Source organism: Cryptomeria japonica, chromosome 4, assembly GCF_030272615.1.
Source record: "Cryptomeria japonica chromosome 4, Sugi_1.0, whole genome shotgun sequence".
Taxonomy (NCBI): domain Eukaryota; kingdom Viridiplantae; phylum Streptophyta; class Pinopsida; order Cupressales; family Cupressaceae; genus Cryptomeria; species Cryptomeria japonica.
The window spans coordinates 354,588,632-354,609,089 of NC_081408.1; the positions used below are offsets into that span (position 1 = coordinate 354,588,632).

The window sequence follows — 20,458 nt, forward strand, 5'->3', positions numbered from 1 at the left end:
GATGGTCTTTGAATCCAATAATGTGTCGAGATGCTCCACTGTCAATCACCCAGGTATTAGGGTTTGTTGAAACTTGACTTGAAAGGGCTTAGTAGAATACAAGTCTCTCTGAATTATTTTCTCCCCTTGATTTGCCAACTTCTGCAATGGAGGCTTGAGACTTTAGTCTGTTTGGGCATTTAATGGCATAGTACCCATATTCAGCACATCTGAAGCATTGGACCTTGGTCATATCCCTCTTTCTTTTGTGAGAGTGTTTTCCTTTATTTCCTTTAGGCTCTTTGTCCTTCTTTCCTTTGAAACTTCTTTTCTTTCCTTTTTTGTGTGAGGAAGAATTTAGAACATGAATGTCTTCATTTGAGGTGTTTTGATTATCCCCTCTTGCAATAAGCCTGGATTCCTCTTGGATACAATCGGTCTTCAATCTATCAAATTTAGGTACTTCAGCACGAGCACTAATTCCTTGTATGAATCCTTCCCATGATCCTGGTAGCCCATTTAATGCTAACAAGGTTAGCTCCTTACTGTCTATGGTATGACCAATAGTGGAGAGCTGGTCTTGTAACTCTGTAATTATCATGAAATATGAAGTGATGGATTCACTTTTATGCATCTTTATGTGATGGAGTTTCTGCTTTAAGGATAGAGCCCCGTTGGTGTTGTTAATTTCATACATGTTTTCCAATGTTGAAAACATCTTATATGCTGTATCTAATTTGGAGATTAGAGGCACTATGTGATCTTTTACTGCATCTACCAATATCTTCATAGTTTTATTATTGTTCTTAATCCATAATCTTTGCTCATCTTCATCTTCTGGCATGGTTGAATCTTCATGGACGAGAGTCTCTAATTCTTGTTCTCTTAGGGTAATCATAATCCTGAATTTCCAAGAGACAAAATTGGATGCACCTTCAAGACGGTCCTCAAATCTGACCCCATTTGCCATTTGGAGATAAATGTGAGATAGGAAAGATTATATGTAATTTCTTTTATTTCTTTTATTGCTTTAATCCGATATGATCTTCCTTAGACTGGCTCTAATACCATGTTAATTTATATCAAATTTGAATGCAATGCTTTCATTTTAATAATCACTGTTAATTCTGCACTTAGTTTGATTCTTATTGATTATGATCTCTGATGTGAACAGGTATGAATCTGAAAACAGCACTGTGTATTGATATACGCAAAGTTCTGAAGCAAAACACGGGTTATAATTTCCGATCTGGTTGTATGATATTTTTCGATTTCTATATCATTGTTCCCGGCAGCCTCCCTCCATATGTAGGAAGGGAAAGAGGCATGCCTTCGTAGAGGCATGCCTCTACGTGGAACGAGTTCCACGTAGAGACATGTTTCTACGGAGACATGTCTCCACCGACCGTGGAGGCTAATACAATTTGACTTCGATGCTTGCATTATGTAACTGATGGCAAAACATATAAGTCAATTTATGATAATTTGTAAGGATAGAGCAAACATCAAATGCTTAAGGCCAATAGGCCAATTAAGCATTTGATTTCGACGACCAGAATTATCTGACCGAAGCTACACATCATTAACAGCTAAAGGTAGACTTCTTATGGATAAGCACACATACTTATTCTGGACTCCTTATGTCACTCATCGCCTTGACCTCATGTCGGAAAATTTTGGCAAAATCCCATGGATTGTAATAACCAGCCTTAATTTTTTTAGATTTCTTGCCAAATAAGAGAGCATCAACAATAACACATCAACGAAGATAATCTCTGTTAAAATCGCTGATACAAGGATTACAAAGCTAATTCATGTGCTGATATCAATGGCACTATCCCCAAATTGCCCAAATACATAATGCCCAACACCCAAACAGCGAATAGTAGTGAAATATCTTGAGATAGAGGCTAGAATAATCAGAGCAGATCAGATAGACACTATATAGCTGTTGTATACTCCATCACAGGTCTGAAAAATTTCATCACAGGTCTGATGCAAGGCTGTTCCAGGTCTAACAGCCACCTACAACACCATAAAACACATCCAGGCAGGCAGAATACATCTCCTAAAGTTGTTCATCAGCCTTAAATACACTCAGCACCACAAAACAACTCCAGAAGCAAGGGAAATATCAACTTGCCGGTCTAATATTAGTTTCCAGAACTATTGCAGGTCTAGAAAAAGACTGTTGCAGGTTAAATCAGCCACACAGAACACTATAAACCCCTCCAATCCTGCAGAGAATACCACCCCAAATAGTCAACCAACAACATCCCCCTTCCAAACATCTATCAAGGACCATTAAATGACAGACAAAACATATGCAGCAGATCTGAGAATTATGTACAGCGGTCTGACTTAAATAAATTCACCAAACTCCCACTTTTTTATCAAAGGCCACTTTCAAACTCGTCCAGACAAGGTTAATACTTAATACCACTAAAGAGGTCATAAACCCATAAAAATGAGGACAGTCCATGCCCAATTTCACATGTTAGGCTTGAAACTCTGTATCCATCAACCTTCTTTTATAACTTTTTGAAACAATAAAATATTACTTTTTTTTCTTTACTCCTAAACTCCCTTTATAAAACAAAATAATTAACTTTATGGATAACTTTTCATCTTTTTAAGGAATAATAATGTTTTCTTCTGAATAAAATCCCTTTTCCAAGGCATCCATTAGAAATAACTTTACAACAGCTTTAAAATGAACTAGTACACTTAGCTATCCCTTTTATTATTTCCAACATTAGATAACTTAAATGAAATATTTAATTAACTCAATAATATCTCCAAGTTGCAGAAATTGCCCAAATTATATAATTTTGCAATTTTAATCATGCCAAAATGATATTGAAGACTAGAGACAGTGATCAAAGGTAATCAGATGACTTTCTAAAAATAGTCTGCCCATCCAAGAAGTTTGGAGAGAACCCAAAAGGTCAGAAATAGATTTTGAAAGCATCAAAGAGCTCCATCTAAATAACTGAACTCAACCCCAAGAACAATTGCTCTACAAGACTAGTCAAAAGCTTCTCCAAGAGCGTTGGAGGTCTCCCTAACTAACCAATTAGTTCGAAAGACTTGGAAACTGGTTAACATTACATAGATCAAAGCATGTGTGGAGCATGGTAATAACATTTGCAAATACATATACAGTCATACTTGGGTCCTTAACCTAATGAGAAAATACAGCAACATAGAGTTTTATAATCCCAAAATAACTTGTCTTGGAACAAAATTTATTGCGTTGCAATATTTGTTTTAGACTTTGAGGCACATACGAGTGATCTACATCTTCATACACTAAGACCAACATATGGATTGAAGCAATTGACTAAGTTTTCAATGAGCATACCTTCTTAGTTTTGACAAATGAGATCATCAAGGTAAGCTCATATTTGTATTAAACAAAAGATTAAAACCTAAGCAATTGACGAACACAACACTTCATTCAATGAGAATCAATTACTCCCTACAAAAAAAAGCAATTACTCCCTAATCCACAAAGTATTATTCCTTTAAACATGCATTCACAAATAGAGGCAATTTAGTTTCTAAATCCACCAAATTTATAGTGCTGATCAATAGGTCATATCTCTTGAGTTAGCAACAGAGACTAACAATAATCTCTTCCAGTAAAAGGTATCTGTCTATTTTAGGTGGCACTTATAATATATTTCTATCCTTGCAATTAATATAGTCATTAATTTGAGTTAGATTTATTTAAGAAAGAGATTCTCAGCATAATAAAATACCTGATTCAATATTTGTTCTTCAGCATTCTCTTTATTAAGTGCCAAAATTGCATAATCATCCTCAGTTGCAGGTTCAAGTGTAACTTTAGTTGCCTTTGGCAAATCTGTGTATGCTCTTACCTGCACTTGGATAAAATCTGGTAGGCCAATGCAATCTGCTAACTTTTCTGCCACCTTATCAAGAAGGATGAAATTAATATTCTTCTACATTAAGAATGATTCAAATCATAATTTTTAAATTTCAAATATTGAATTTAAATAGAAGTTTTTAAAGAATTCAATTGAATATCAAAGATAATACTAATTAGGAAACTATTAATATGGACAACCTTTGACAAAAAAGCAGGTATTACAAATGAACAGAAAACAAAGAGCAATGTTTTTGGAACAGTTTATAAGACCGTGAACATATCTTCTGGTCAAGTGACTGTTAGAAATGCAAGATCCATTACAGACAGGCATCCAGATGCTCTTCAATTTCTTAACATTTTCAGATGATTTGTTCTTCTAAAGTTCTAATTACCAGTCTTCTTTAGGGACACAAATTAAGCATGTGATGAAATACAATAAACCAGATCTTCTCTATCCTAACCATACATCAGCAAATGTAAGCTACCATGTTTCTTCTACCACTACTGAACAACAGGATAATGTTGGATGTGTTGTATACTTTGCATTGTTTACGTCCCTTAATGGCTGCACACATCCACCACGATTGGAGATTATGAGGGGCTCGTGCTGCTCCACAAGCAGGGCCTATGCAGAGTCAATGGCCAAAGAAAACAAAAATGGGTCCTTGTGGGTGGTTTTTTCAGCCCAAGGTTTTATACCTATCGTACCATACTACACACAGCAGTTTCCTGTGTTAATGTGATTATAATTACCCGCATATGGATTAGGGTTAAGCACAAGTTGAAATAACTTATTGTATTGTGAAGGGTTCAGTTAATATAGTGATTGTCATTTTGCTATGTTTTTTCCTGAGCGTTTCCCAATGTAAAATCCCTTGTGTATAGTTATTCTACAGGTGTGCCATTATGTTTTTCTGCTTAATTTTAAGATTTTGCTAGCACTGCTTCTTATTAGATTTGTCCTTATTTCCTCTTTGTTAGGGAAATATATTGAGCATATGAAAAGATACAATAAAGCAGACGTATATATTCTAAGTCTACATCAGCAAATCAAAGTTGCCATGCTTCCTCTACCATTAATAATCAACAGGAACCAAATCCTGTACCACTATCTGATTCTTTTACTAATACCTTTGATCAAAAGAATTAGAAGTTGTACTATCCACATCACAATCCCAACAGCATCCTCATTATGAAAATAGAGTGCATTCTCTGACCTCATTTCAAATATTGTATTTCTGTAGCCAGACATTTTGGTGTGGCAACGGCATTCATAGACTTGCTGTAAATAAGGGCAAATGACACAATCTTGTATTGCTACCTATTGTCAAAATTAATTATGCATGGATTAATGACTAGAAATTGAAACATTTGAATTCTTGTTTGAGAACATCTTATTGCATAGTTCCCTTAACAATGCAGCCACTTACCTCCCGTACTATTTTTGAATGCATTCCTCTTGCACATGAACATCATTGAAGACATGTGCATTGATGGGAAGACCATCTTGTCATGTGTGAATTATTGGAGCAGTAGTTGAACCTTCATTCTTCCCTAAAAGCACTCTATCACTTCATGTTTGCTTAGTTGGAGCATTCTTGTTAACCTTTGATTGCATTCTCTTCATCGGATCTCTTTCAATTTCAGCATACACTCTTAGTTGTTATTGTTGGTGACCTAAGTTACCAATTTGAACACATCTACAAGGTTCATGCATACAGTTCATAGTTTTAACATTTCTTTGAATGTGAACAGGTATTGGCATGGTGTGATGTTTAAGTTGTAGTGTTGTTTTTCTTGCCATCAAGGTTCAAACCCCGCTGGGGTGCTATTGTTGAATGTTAGCTCCAGGTCAAAAGTGTTTACCCCTTCTTTAAAACAAAAATGATTTGTGAACAGAAAATGGAGAAAGAGATGCCCTAAGTACAACCCGAATATGCCTCAAGCTTGGCCTTCTACACCAGACTGTACAAGTACACCCTGCATACATTCCACACATGGTATACCCCAACAAGATTTTTTACCGAATAACAACCAAGTAGAGATACCAGCCCAAGTTGGAGGCATCTCAACCCTCACTTGAATCTCAATGAATTATGTACAATGCTATGGCACATAAGCAACTATTGTATTGCACAATCTAGAATTATAAAAAACATTTGATGCTACGTTATAATGGTGCTCTTTTATATCTTTTGTATCATTCCTTATCATCTCTACTTACCCATTTCAAAAAGGGGACGTTACAGTCCACCCTTCCCAATATTGCTTGTCCTCCAGCAATCATAGACTAGGATACTCTTAGAATTTCTTCTTCATTTGAGTAAGTCTTTTTGAAGATACCAAGATCCCAAATCAATCTTTGAAATTTGTAAATCCTAATTCTCGGTCCAAAACTTAGACTTATATGCTCAATTTCAAAAACTCAAAGATAATTTGGCATGATAACATGTTGATCATCCTAAACACATATCTATTTTAACTTTTTTGAAGTCGTGTCTTCAATCTTCACACAATTCAATGTTGGAGAAGGTAATCTACTGATTTCAGAAACACTGGTGTTAAAAGTAGATGTATTTATTAATCTAGGAGTAATGTTAGGATTAAAGGTGCCATCTACCTTGTAAATCCTATGTCATATTGCATGATGCCAACATCCTTGGAAAGTGTCCCCAAGCACTTAGGGTGTATTAGGAAAATAATTTGTAATATTTTATTCTCACCATTGTTCGTCATACATTTATAAGAGATGAAGGGTTCCACTAGAAGTGATAAAGGTAACTTGTGCACTTAGATATTTAATTTATTTTTTCCCAAATATGGATGCCTAGAATGGGATGGTAAAAGACAAGTGAGAGAACAAAAAGGTGACTATTGGGTTTCTCCAAGTGGATGTTTGGAAAGAGGCAACAGGTTTCTCTTGATATTCCTTCATTTGTGGCATTTCAAGTTATGTTTCATTTCTAGGTTTTTACACCTAGATTGAAGGAAAAAAATTTGGAGCAAAAATTTGTGTCCTTGCACATTCCTAGGAGACAAATCAAAAGGATAGGACGTTTGAAATGAAGAGTCATCTTTAGACGCTAAGTTTGGTGCATACGACCTCTTTATAGATTTATAAATTCAACTCCTTGAATGTGGAAAACGTGGGGAACAATTGAAAGTAGAGATATATTACAAATACAAGAACCTATGAAAAGAGTAGGTTAGAGCACAAAGAGGTTGTTCACAAGCATGCAAATGTTATCATATCGGACGCAAAGAGGAGAATGGAAGTGAGTGACAAGATAGAAAGATAATGCATACTTGTCCTCTCTTGTTGGTGGAGAATTTTCCTGCAAGGGTTACCCCACATAAATCTCATGTCATGTGATGCTTTTATATTGCTGATTTGTGCCTCTTTGCTGTTACCTTATGGTGATGTTATCTTGTATTTATGCTGTTATAAGTTCACATAAGATGGTGTTGTTCAGCATGTTGTGTTTGCTAATTTTTAGCATCATAAAGAAGATGTATATAACCATGGTAATTCCATATTGAGCTTGATTTCAGAATTTCATACAAATTTCAAAATTTCATATTCTAGTAGTCCAAGCTTGTATCTCACCAATCGATGTCATAACATGAGAACAAATTTTTTAAGTTAATTCATTGGCGAGAGATTGAAAATTTCCCAAGTGGTAACAAAGCTAGTTTGATGTAAGAGTCATTGAATTGGTAAGAAGGGAGGTTTGTTACCTTTCTTAAAATGTTGGAGGTTTGTGGGCTACAATGAATGTTTTGTGAGTTAAGTTGTTAACCTTGTTTTCTCAATCTGTGAAATTGAAAGCCATAGATATTATCAATATGATCTAGTTGAGCACTATAAGCTCATGATTGTGGGTCTTCATGGAGTTGGTCATGATTCTTGCACAATGGTAACCCAAACCTCTTGTTTAACAATATGTGAGTATCCTCTTGTTTGGTAGTTTTGTTTCTTTACCTTGTGATAATGTGTAGTGAGAAGGTGTTCATTTTTGTAACGTCCTCATTTTGAAATATGATTTAATAATAAATATTAACAATAAAATTAAAATATAAAAGAATAAAAACAAAATTAAAATTGAAATAATTAAAGTTTAGTCAAGTTTAACAAATGGTCAAAAGGCATGAAATGAAAAGTTGTGACTCCCTCAAACATGATGTATAAAAGAGAGAAGATAGCTTCATTTGAAAGGGCACTTTTTAATCAATTATCAGAAGTGCATAGGCCTGTTAATGGGCCAAAGCAGGTTAATCCTCAAACACCAAAGGAGAAGGTGGAATGGAATGCTCCTGATGGTTGGATCAAGCTCAATTTCGACGAGGCATTGCAAGGGAATCCTAGCCCCTCTGGGGCCGGTTTTTAGCATGGTGTAAGCAACATCTTGGCTCAGTTACTAACGATGTGGCGGACGCTAGAGCAGCACTTCTTGTGGTCAACCTAGGGGAAAAACTTTCAGACCCATCGATTCATTTGCAAGGTGATTTGCAGATTATCACCAATGCGATAATTAAGGGTGGATCGAATAATTGGAAGATTGACAAGGTGGTGAAGGCAACTTAGGAACTTCTATTTTCATTGAAGGAGTTCAAAATCATGCACATTCACTAGTTGGGCAATATGGAGGCAGACGTACTCTCAAAGCAGGAGTTAAATGTGGTGAGCATTCCCGAGATGACAGAGTGGATGATGGGTTGGCCCCATTGGGTGGTATGTAGGTTGTACTGTTGATCATTAATGATCTAAAGTGGATTGTCGTCGTTTTCTGTTTCAAGCAGTGTGTGTAGTTAAGTTAGGTGGTTGGGCTTTGTTGTGTTTGCTTGGCTTGTTGGAGAAGCTTGTGGTGTGTTATGTGTTCTGCATGATCATCGAGGGTGTGGTGAAGGTGGAAAGTAAAGATGCAAGCCAATTTCTCTCTGCAAACACTCAAGCCCATGGTGGCTTTTTGGGGCAAGGTAATGGTGGACCGACTAAACAGGGTGTTCAAATTTAAAGACAAAGAATTCATTCATTGGGTGTCTGTGGTGCTTGGGGTGTCTTTTTTGGATGTGCTCCATAGATATCGCACTAATGCCGACATTGCCTCCATGTTCATAGCATGGTGCTTGGAACTCTATTCTAAGGATGAGGCATTTTAGTTGGTCTCACTCTGTATCTGGGAGGAATGGTGTTTGGGATTGGCATCGTCTTGACCCTTTCTCGACCTAGAGAAGGTTTCGTGGCTCTTGGTGGTGATTGGCTGCATGTTGGGGAGGCTATCCCCCCTTTACGACCCTTCTTCTTATGGGGTGCAGATCAGGATAAGGAGGATTCCATACCGGCGGCCCAAATTGGGTTAGGGAAGATCAAGATTTATTTGCATATGGTGGAGAATCATGCACACCGAGAGGAATTGGGGGCGGCTTCACAGGGTGAAACGGGATTGTAGGAGATGCCAAGGAGGAAGCGTGGTCATCCACCAACTCGAAGAGTGCAAAGCGGACGAAGGTGGTGGAGGGAGCGGGTCCATCTTCTAGCGAAGGTGACAGAGTGGTGGCTTCCTCTTCGACACTTTATGATGCTTGAGTCTGCCTTTAGCTCTCGTTGGTTTTCGTATGGTCACTGTGAATTGATTTAGACAATTTTTGTCTTTGTTTCACAAGGGATGTCTCTTCACTACATAATGATTGGGGTTCAGGTGGCCTTCATGTCTTGTAATCTGTTTTGTAATTGGGGTCAAGGGTGGTGCTATAGTCTATTATTTTCCCCTACGGGTGGTTAGTTTGTTTTGGGGCTCTGTTGCAGAGCTGTGATCTGGTTGGTTTTTGGTGAACTCTTTCTGTAATCATGCTACTTTTAACTATTAATAAAGTAACCTTTACCTATCAAAAAAAAAATCAAAAGAGCAAATGTGATTGGAATAAGAAGTGCAGATCTGATGAATAAGAAGTTCAGATCCGATTTGAATAAGTGCGGATTTGATTTGAATAATAAGACAACAATAAAAAGGCATGACCCTTTAAATGGATGTCTCTTTCCAAAGAGATGTGTCTCCTCAATAAAATAGGACAGTATAAAAGGATGTGGAATTAGGGAAGGAAGAAGAAAGAGAGAATAGGAATTAAGGAAGGATTAATGGAAGAAGAAAATAAGGAGGTGACTCTTTCAAAGGGGAGACGTGATGAAGGGATGTGACTCTTTCGAAGGGTGGTAATTAAGAAAGGTTGTGACTATTGCAAAGGACAGACATGGTGAAGAGGTGTGGCTCTTCCTCACATTGGTAGATATATAAAGGAGAAGGTTTCATTTGAGGAGGGCATCCAAGGGAGATCAATTTGGAGAATAATTTATTATTCTCAAAGGCAACAATGAAAAGTGGTGACTCCAATCTTATGAAAGGTTATGACCCTTTCATCTAGAGGCTATAAAGTATAGCATCATCACTCATCAAAAAATCAAGCAATTTATGAATCAGCAAAGGTCAAATCAAACAATCTATCAATTAGCAAAGATCAATTCACTCAATTCACATCTTGAAATCAGAAATCAATCATCAAATGTGTTTTAAGGAATCAATCAATTCATCATTCAAGCATCACTCTATCAAATCAGCATTCGTTGAATCAATCAATCATTCAACAACAATCCATCAGTCAAGGAAAGAAATTGGATTAGTATCAATGCTCATAAAGAGCACATCGATCCATAATATATCAGTGATCAGGCCATAGATCAGATCAGAGATTACTATTTGTTACAGGCAGTAACATTCTTGTTCATTGTGGGATGCATGAATATATGTTTAAATATGTATGCCTGAAATATGCAGCAATATAATTCTTTACATATTGATATACAATAATATGTTTAGCACATAATATCATATATATTAGACATAAGTACTAATATGGATTTCTCGATAGCAAAAATCAATCATGGAAGGTGAGGAAGGGAATACAAGGAGGGGTAACGACTATAGATACCTCACTAAGCACAGCACCTCATATGAGATGGCAAAAGGCCACATGAGACCAAGAGAGATTGGGATATCCGCTCTTGAGCCTAGCCTAGAGGATCACTTTGAGGCACTCTATTGTACTTTCCCCACAAGCTTCCACCATGGCTGATTATAGGGTTAAGGAGTCCCAATCATAGGAAGGAGAATAAGGGTGGTATGATTAGGGGGCAAGGCTATACGACAGCTCAATAGGTACACCACCTCATATGAGATGGCAAAAGGCCTCATGAGGACAAGAGGAATGGTATATCCGCTCTTGGGCCTAGGGTAGATGATTGCTTCCAATGCCCTATCATGTCTTTGTTGGCATTGTGTTGTCATTGATATCAACTAGTGTTGCAAGTCACCAGTAACGAAGAGAATGTCATTTAGAGGAATGACCTCTGGAGTCACCGATACACAAATTAGTGCTTGACTTGTGTGGGAGATATGAACAGGTTACCGGTACATTCTATCACCAGTAAGGAAAGGATGTCAACTGGTAAGTGATGTGTTGACAGTAAGCAGTTGCCAACCGGCAAGCTTATGACCAGTGTACAAGAAGGATGACCATAGATGTTGAGCTATTGTTTGTGATGAAGAGGCAGAATGTTACCTAAATCACATCAACACAGGAGGAGAAGGATGTACTGGTCACCGGTACACTGTGTGGATGCAGAATAGCACGACTCCCACCGGATAAAGATGCAGTCACCATGTGAAGAGATGACTGACAGTGAGTGTGCCAAACTGGATCACATGTCCCTGTTTGAAGATAAACTGTGCAAACAGAGAAGCCACATGAGTGCATTGCAAGATGAAGATGACAAGGATTCACTACCACACTAGTAAGTGGAGCTTATCTCCTATTATGCAAAGTATGCATCTTAGTTTTGTGAGATAGACAAAAGTGGAATGCAGGTGTTTGAAGAATCACACTGGATCTACCGATAAATCAAAGGGATGCCTCAAGTGCATGAAATCAGGGATATGCACTGGACCGACATAGAAGGCATGTTATGCCATCGGGACAGAAAAGGAAGAGTAGAAGATTGATGAGTTTGTCACCTTGACAAACCGGGTGAGTTAGTGTTCGGCCTAATGATGAAGAGGGCAAAGTGGAGGACCTGCAGAAACAGTATGCAACCGGTATGCAAATGCCTTAAATGGAATCAGTTAAAAAGTTGATGACATGGTGTCATCAGGATGGCTACAGGTGAGCATGAGAACCGGTAAGGAAGCAAAGAGGCTAAGTGATGTGCTCCTACCTGATGAGAATGTGCATGCTATGGATAGGCATGTCTGGCAACTGATTAAGGTGTTCCACCGACAGATCAGCACAGTGCAGACATGAAGGGTAAACGGTAAAGTGTGAGATACCGGCAGGGTTAGTGAACCAGTAGAAAAGGACCGGTTGAGTGTTTGGTGGGTGATCTTGTCTGAACCGACACAGAGGTCCAAGCTAAGGTGAATGTCGACAAAGGTGCCACGTCGAGTCAAGGTTGCAGACATGCTTGCAGCGGTAGATGGAGTGTGCACCGACGAGGTTGTTACTGAGTTGGTCGACATTAATTGTAGACCCCGTAAATTATGGGATGTATTGCAGAGGCGTTGCAGAGGTGTGCGGCTCGAGGAAGGTTGAATGGAGGTGATCGATGGGATGCATCGATCAATGCAAAGTGTCTAGGTGCAGACTGAGGTTGGTGATGCTATCTGCAAAAACCATTTATGGTGATTGATCTTGTGTCTCGCCGATTGACTGTCTGTGTTTGCTGAGTTTAGCAAACGTGCCTTGAAAGGATGGTAGGTAATGCCTGATTGCTTGCAGGTTGTCTATCTTCATGCAAAACGAGATCAGATCAGATCCGATATGCCTCGCGATCAGGGGAAGAGACCCTAATGGCACCAAGTTCAAACTCACGTCTTGGCGGGAAAATATGGCTATATGTATGCGAGCCAAAGATATTGTTTGTGTTGCTGAAAGAGAGAGTGTTGCTGATACATGTGAGGGCAAATCAGTCAAGTAGTCAACGAGTATCAGTAAAGAGACTAAGTGTGTGTAAGTGAGAAACTGGTTGAAGAGTTGAACCGACAAAAATGAGGCAACCACTAGTCGGCCATTGAGTGCTCAGAGGAGGAAACCGGTGGTGACCAAACCGACAGTGAAGAGTTGTAGAAGAGTGCAGAATAGGCAAGAAGGAACCGGCAGAAGATAGCACCGGTGGAAAGCAGTAGGGCAGTTGAGAGAAGAGACAACCAGTAGAGAGAACCAACAGAGAGAGAACCGGTAGAGAAGGAGAAGAGGCTGAACCGATAAGGTTGCAGCAGTGAGAGGGTAAGAGAGAGAGAACCAATAGTGAACCGGATAGAAGATCCAGTAGATAGATTTGAAGAAGAGTTACAAAATCCATTTGTCACAAGGCTATTAATTTGTAAATGTTTATGTTTTGTATTCACTGAGTTGGAGCTCGATGCAGGGGTTGTAGCTCCTTGGATTGGTGCCCTAAAATTAGGGGTTGTAGCTCCTTGGGTTGGTGCCCTAAACAATGTAATCAGAGATTCATTGTGAGGCTGGATTGGAGCAGTAGTCTCCAGTAGCATTTCTCACCGAGGTTTTTCCCATCCTGGGTTTTCCTCATATATGCTGGTGTTATGTGATATCCCTTTATGTGTGAATGCATTTGTGATTAGTCTCCCCTCTAACCGGTAAGTCTGCATTGAGTTAGATCTGATAACCGGTATCCACACATAGGATAGTTAAAGGGAAAAGATTAAGAACCACTGATTCACCCCCCTCTCAGTGGTGCATTGTGTCTAACAGTCTCCTTATCCTAACCCTTTATGGTTGAACTCCACTAGTGTATTAGATATATATATATATAATATGATTAATATAATGTTCCAAACCCTAGTAAAAAAGATCTATTTTATGGATTATGCTTTCAATGATTATCTGACATTATTGCAGCGTGTCAACTAGGATCTAACTGGTAAATGATATCTCTATTTCATTCTTATTTTACTTGGAATTGCGATTTTAGGGCAAAAAACTAGGGCATTTACAAAGGGGACACTACAATTTCAGATGGTTACTTTTGCATCCTAGTCAGATGGAGAAATACCTACTATTTGGACTATAGAATGAAGTCCTTATGTTGGGTTCGTGGTTTTAGCCCCTGGTTACATGAAAGTACTAGACGATAAGCCGATGATCTCTTGTGAGTTATGGAGTTGGTTATATATTTTTATATTGTGTAAGCTCTTGGAGAACCTAAATCTTGTATTTTTCTGTGGGTGGTGGAGATGATATGTTTCATATGCTATAAGGTCCCACACAACTCAGATCTTTTGTAGCATTTATACTTTTTCTTGCTTCAAAGTTGTTCCATTGATCATATGACATATTTGACGTGAATATTTGAATGTTCATGTGGATTTCAGATTTACAAAGATGGTTTTGCAAGTTCTAAATGTTAATCAAAATCTATGATATGTAGATCTGTGATGAGACTATTTTAGTGTATTTTGGATGAAGACAATTACAAGTTTGCATAGTTTTGTACATGTATCCCTAATACTATGGTCACTCTATTTGTGGATTGTCTTGGCAAATCAGGTCAAGCGACGATCTAGTGTTTGAGACTTGGAATCTACATGTGAACTTTGATTATATCTATTATGCATATTACTAATGAGATGTTAAATCTATTATTGATGTGGACTTCATGATGAAGTTTTTGTTTGGTTGGCTTTTTTTGGTCATCCTATTCCATTAATATGTTTATTGCAGTGAGACAAAGTGATAGTTATTTGGAGTACTTGATATAGTTGTATATTGGACCTATAGTAGTTGGCTATGGTGCATGAGAAGCTCTATTCACTTTTAGTGCAGTTTTGCCAGTGATGTTGTTCATAATGCCATGCATTGCTTGGTATTACTTTCAATGGGAGTTTTGTGGAGTTGCATAGTGTGTTCTAGCTTGTTTGTTTCAAGATCTCGGTTCTTTTGAAGATGTTGGTGTTGCAATGTGTATTTTAACTATGTGAGAGACATGGCTAATCTTTGATTAGAAGATGGATGATCTTTTGCAATGATTGTTGGAGTCATTAGGAGCTCCTATTATGTAAGAGTTCATTGAAATTGTTGATACTACTGACAAAGGATGATTATCTTCATGTTTTGGGAATATTAACATCTTGTTTGCCATGAGCAACTCCTATAATCTTTGATTAGGGTGTTGTTTATGATCTTCCTTTGGAGAGGATATAGTTCTCTTTTGTTTTGAGTATTCATCATTTGCTTGGAGCTTCAAGATTTTGCAGGTTTGTATTTGAAGTTGGCATGGAATAATTGGTGGATGCTCATGGAGACTAGAGAGACGGGTGAGGCTAAATATCTTTTCTACTTAAAAATATGGGTTGGAGTGTTACTCGCTGTGAGGATTTCAGCAAAAAGAGCAAGAAGCCTACACTTGGTTATGGATGTGAATCCATTATGGACCTATAGAGAAGATTGTCATTTATCATAGGCTTTCACTACTTGGTGATGTATACACAGGACAATCTTGTATTCCACTCTCCGTCTACTCGACAGGTGAATAGTGAGAAAGGTATTTCCCACTCAATATTACATGCATTCTTTAATTTGTATCCTGTATTCTCATATGAGTTAGTCTTGAATATCAAAGTTTTGAGGACTTGTTAAGAAGATGCATGGTTTTATAGATTTTCATTGTTCTCCTTGTTTGTTGGTCTTGAGCTATAAATCTAGTTCTAAAGAATTATTTGGAGATGTATAGGAAACGTATGTGTTGGCAATATTGTCATTGTTGTTAAAGGAGAGAAGAGCATAATCACTACCACCATATGTTGTTGTTAAAGAAGGAAAACGTATGCCTTACATAACAATAAGGAATTAAAAGTACAAAGGCCAAAGGCCACTAATCACAATCAATTTATTAATGGCCAAGTCCTATTTCCAATATACAAATCAGTTTCCTTTATTTAAGGCAGATTGCATTATTCCAATGAGATCATTAGTGCTGTTAAAAGGAAGACTTTAATTAAGGCAGCGTTGGAGTTAATAAAGAGATGGGCAACCTTCTTTTGGAAAATTTAATTTAATATTAATTTGGGCCTCTTTGAAATGGGCCAACCTCAATTGGAAAAATCGTCTCACTTAATGAAGAGGCATGGAGAGGTATAAAAGGAAAATGAAATGGGAGTATGTCATGTCTCCAATTTTTAAGGTAACATTTAATTAAATTGATTTTTATTAAGTTATCAAAATATAAATAAAATATTCATACGATGACTTAATATTAATTAATTTAATTAAATAACAAAAAAATAATCAAATATTATTATAAGGTCGCTTTATTTAATAAAGTGCTCCAGTTGGCTTCTTCTGACAAATTTGAAGTAAATAAACTATTCCAAAGCTGAGGTATTTCGTAGCTGTAATTGATATGGAAAATAAAGGCTATTTTGTGTAGAGTATTACATTCCAGTAAAAATACGAGTGTTTGATATATAGAAGGCGTGATTTATTTGAGTATAACATTTTGGTTACCGCTGGATTAATAAAAAGGGCTCAGAGTTTGTATTACATCTGTCATAATTATAACATTAAGCAGTCAGCAACTATTTATATTGGGCAAAGTAAGGAAATATTATAGGTTGTGAGGTTAATATTCAATGGCCAGAGTATTCCTATGAAATGAAACGCAGCTCATTGGAGCAAGACTATTGCTGAGTCATGCCACTAGAGAGATTTGTATCTACCGCAATTCGTATCTGTCGCTTATGTTGCCGTGAGTGGTATTCATATTGGCGAATCTGATCATCGAAGTCTTGCTGTTGAGGTGCATCATAATATCAACCAGAGGCATCATGAGGAAAAGCCAGCATGAGGAAACCATTTAATTGGAGGTTTGATAATTCTATCAGAATTGTAGTTATGCAAGTCGTGAGTTCCTGAAGCGACTTTGGAGATGGCATTTTGAAGTTCTGTGATGTGCGTGGGCCTTCCAAACCAGACAGATCCAAGGAGAGATTCGAGTGTGTGGATTCTTCATTGCAGGTGCATCGATTGAACTTGGAATCTGAATAAGAACATTACCAGATATTGCTATCGCTGTGGAAAACAATTATTTTCTAGTTTGGCAACTTCCAACACCAAGGACAAATCATAGTAAACTTCCAGTAGAGAATTAATGCAATTACAAGTGACAATTGTGCAAGGTCAAAGACTGCTATTATTTTGATTTCAGTTTTCAGAATGTTCCTGACTACTTTTTTCGTAGCATAGTTTGTTATTACTCTACTTGCAAAATATTGGATGAATGGGTCTTAGGCTTTATGAAAATTGTTTGTAAAAATTGTTTTGAGAATACATTGCAAATCACCGGTAGAAATCAGTAAGGGGCATTCCAGTGGTATCAAAGCAAAGTCCTGCCAGCCTGTGGAATGCTGAGGTTGTGTACAAAAATGAAGGAAAAGAAGATACTAGAGATGATTACAAAAATAGAAGAAAGGGATAATGAAATACAGCCTCTAAGATTGCTGAATGGTAACAGCTATCGAAAGATGAAGGATCTTCTAACATTTCAGGAATATCGAAACCTGTGTTGTCCTCAATTTTTTATTTCAAAAATTGGACTATCACATAGAAATTTTTGTTAAAAAATGAAAAAAATTACTCTGTGGCACACTTCCTGAGGCAGAAATTCGCCCCATCCTTGGATTGGATCGATCGTTGATCCATCCCCAAGCTACGTTTCGAATTTCGTCACGTTTCGAGTCCGTTTGCTATGTTTTTGCTTCAATGTAGGGGAATTTTTCTATAATTACCAGTAACTGGTAATTTGTTTTTCAAAACCCCCTTGAAGCTTTTAGGCTTGTAGGGGAATTTTTCTCCAACTACAAGTTTTTATAAGACTTGTAATGGGGGATTTAAAACCCCCATTACAAGTAGTTTGACTTTAAGTTAAAATAAAACTTGTAAATGGGATTTTAAAACCCCTTTGCATGTCTTTGTAACTTAAAGTTATTTTTATAAAGTTAAAATAAAACTTGTAAATGGGATTTTAAAACCCCTTTACATGTTTTAAGTGAAATCACTTGTAAAGGGAATTCTATTTCCCTATTACAAGTAATTTTACTTGTAATTCCTTTTCTAAAACCCGAAATTTGCCTTAGAGGCAAAAATATGAACATTTTGAAAACTTGTTGTTTTGTTCCTAAAACCCGAAATTTCTTCCATGCCTTTGCAAGCTGATTTGGGTTCGAATTTTTTAGAGGAAATATAGGGATTCTTTCCAAGTGTAGATTTGCTGCAACTTTGAAGGATTCAAACCCTTTTTCTACACATTTATCCATTTTGTTCTTCGCCATTTGTCCCCTTGAAGCGTTTTTTGTTTGAATCATGCATTTATGTGTTTGGTTATGGTTTAAGGGTTGGAATCCACCAATTTCCAAGGTGTTTTTGGCTCTTCAATAGAAACGTTGGATTCTAAACTTCATTCAAGCTATTTTATGCGCATTTTTGGTAATCGATTTGCCAAAAGGGCCCTAAAAACCAGTCACTTTTTTTACAAGATTTTGCACCTTTCTCATTTAAGGTATGCTTTCAATCCTAAATCGTTTTTGCTTTCTCTTGTATTTAATGATGAATTAAATCAGTTTCGAACTACTTCCTTGGCATTTTTCATAGCATTTTTATAGCAAATCGGTTTCTCTTTGGTCACCATGCGTGGCTAAGTTTCTTCCTTTGTGTAAAATCTATTTAAAGGGCATCATCTTCCATGTTGGGTTGATTCTCCAAGTTTGGATTTCTTCTCAACCTTGCAAGGTAATTTTTATTTTTTGTATTTCTTTCTTATTTCTTTCCTTGCATTTCCTTGTTTAGTTTTAGTGTTGTTCATGTTCATATTGGGTTTATGAGAGGAAATTCCCCATTTTACAAAGAAATTTGTAAAGTAAAGATGTGTTCTTCCCCTTTGCAATTCTCCTTCTTTACTTGCATTCGGGTTTTAGAAACCCAATTGCAAGTAAGAGGAAAATTTGTGTTCTTCCCTTTTTGGACAAAGACTTAACCTTCTTTGATCCAAAAGATCAAATTTCAAAACAAGAAAGATGTGTTCTTCCCAATGTGTTCTTCCCAATTTGCAATCTTCCTAATTTGCAAAAAAAATTTGCAAGTGTGAAAAGTTCTACCTCAAAATGTGTTCTTCCCTTTTTGGACAAAGAGTTAACCTTCTTTAGTCCAAAAATCAAGTTTCAATGACGAAAAACTCAAGTTCTTCCCAATTTCGGGTTTTGAAATCCGGATTGCAAGTTGAAAGTTCTTCCCATTTTGGCATGACAAAGTTCCAAGTGATCTTCCCGAAATTCATTTTTACCTATCCGCTTCCAATTCCCTCATCCGTACTTATCATCTTCGTCATTTCCCGCATGCTTAAATACCTTTTTTTCATCCATTCCTTCGATTTTCAGTTTGTAAATAAGTTTGCATTTGGATTTAGAAAACCAATTGCAAATGTGTTCTTCCCAACTTCCAAACTAAATATTCATTCTCCTTCCATTTATTCATACTTCGTGTTTTGCAAGTATAATTGCATTCGGAATTTAAAACCCGATTGCACTTTTGTACTTCCCTCTTGTGTACTTGCAAAACATGTTTCAAAACCCGAAATAAGTCAAAAGCTTATTTTTCCACCTCTTATATTTCCTCTCACAAAGCCAAAATACAAAAGTTGAACTTTCCCTTTTGGAGGAGTGAAAATGTCTAAAGATACTGACTTTGATGTTGCCTTGATACTCTTGGATTTAAATTGCAGCATTCCCAATTGTTTCCAGATGACAGATGTATCATCATCTCCCACTCCAAAAAAGATGAAATACAGGTATGATAAATACCAAAATGAAGTTCCGTAGTCACAGATTTCCTCCTCCCTTGATCATATCAAGGATACTGAGATAGGGCATGTTGACATGTCCGAACTCATACAAAGGATTGAAGATCCGAAGGAGGGGGATATGCAACGGTTGCTGGACAGCCATATCCATCATGCCACATCCTTTCCAGTTGCTGCCCTAGAACCGGAATTTATTCTAGCATGTGCTCATCATTTTGACAAAGAGACACAAGTTATTAAAAATGATGATGGAGAAGTAATCATTCGCCTGGATGCAGAAGCTATAGAGAGGGTTTTCAAAATACCTTCTGAAACCATTTATATAGAGATCTCCAAGCAAAGTGCAGCTGGATACTTTGCCAAAAGGGAGAAAGATTGTAAGCGTCATATCAACAAATGGATTCATGAACCTCGCACTGCGCTTACCAGATGGGCAAAGTTATATCGATCTGATTTCAAGAATGAGATCGGTGATACTATTACTCTTTTGAGTCGTATGATGGGATTGGAGCATTCCAATGTTTTTGAACCTTGGATGTACCAATTTATTATGTTAATAAGGCAGTCTCAGCACATCTGTTGGGGTGAGATCATCAGTGATGCTTTGTGTGAGCAACTTGCAGTCGTCTCTACTACCTTCACCTTCTACATGAATTCATATCTCATGT

The 20,458-nt window shown here is 37.2% G+C and overlaps 1 protein-coding gene across 2 annotated transcripts in view; it reads right to left on the reverse strand.

The window, feature by feature from the left end:
- LOC131063642 (peroxisomal ATPase PEX1) overlaps positions 1-20,458 on the reverse strand; it is a 191,048-nt gene that overhangs the window by 115,165 nt on the left and 55,425 nt on the right. For both annotated transcript variants that reach the window (XM_057997538.2, XM_057997537.2), the window contains exon 3: positions 3,744-3,917. In XM_057997538.2, coding sequence (XP_057853521.2) covers positions 3,744-3,917 — 174 coding nt within the window. The remainder of the gene's footprint in view (positions 1-3,743; positions 3,918-20,458) is intronic.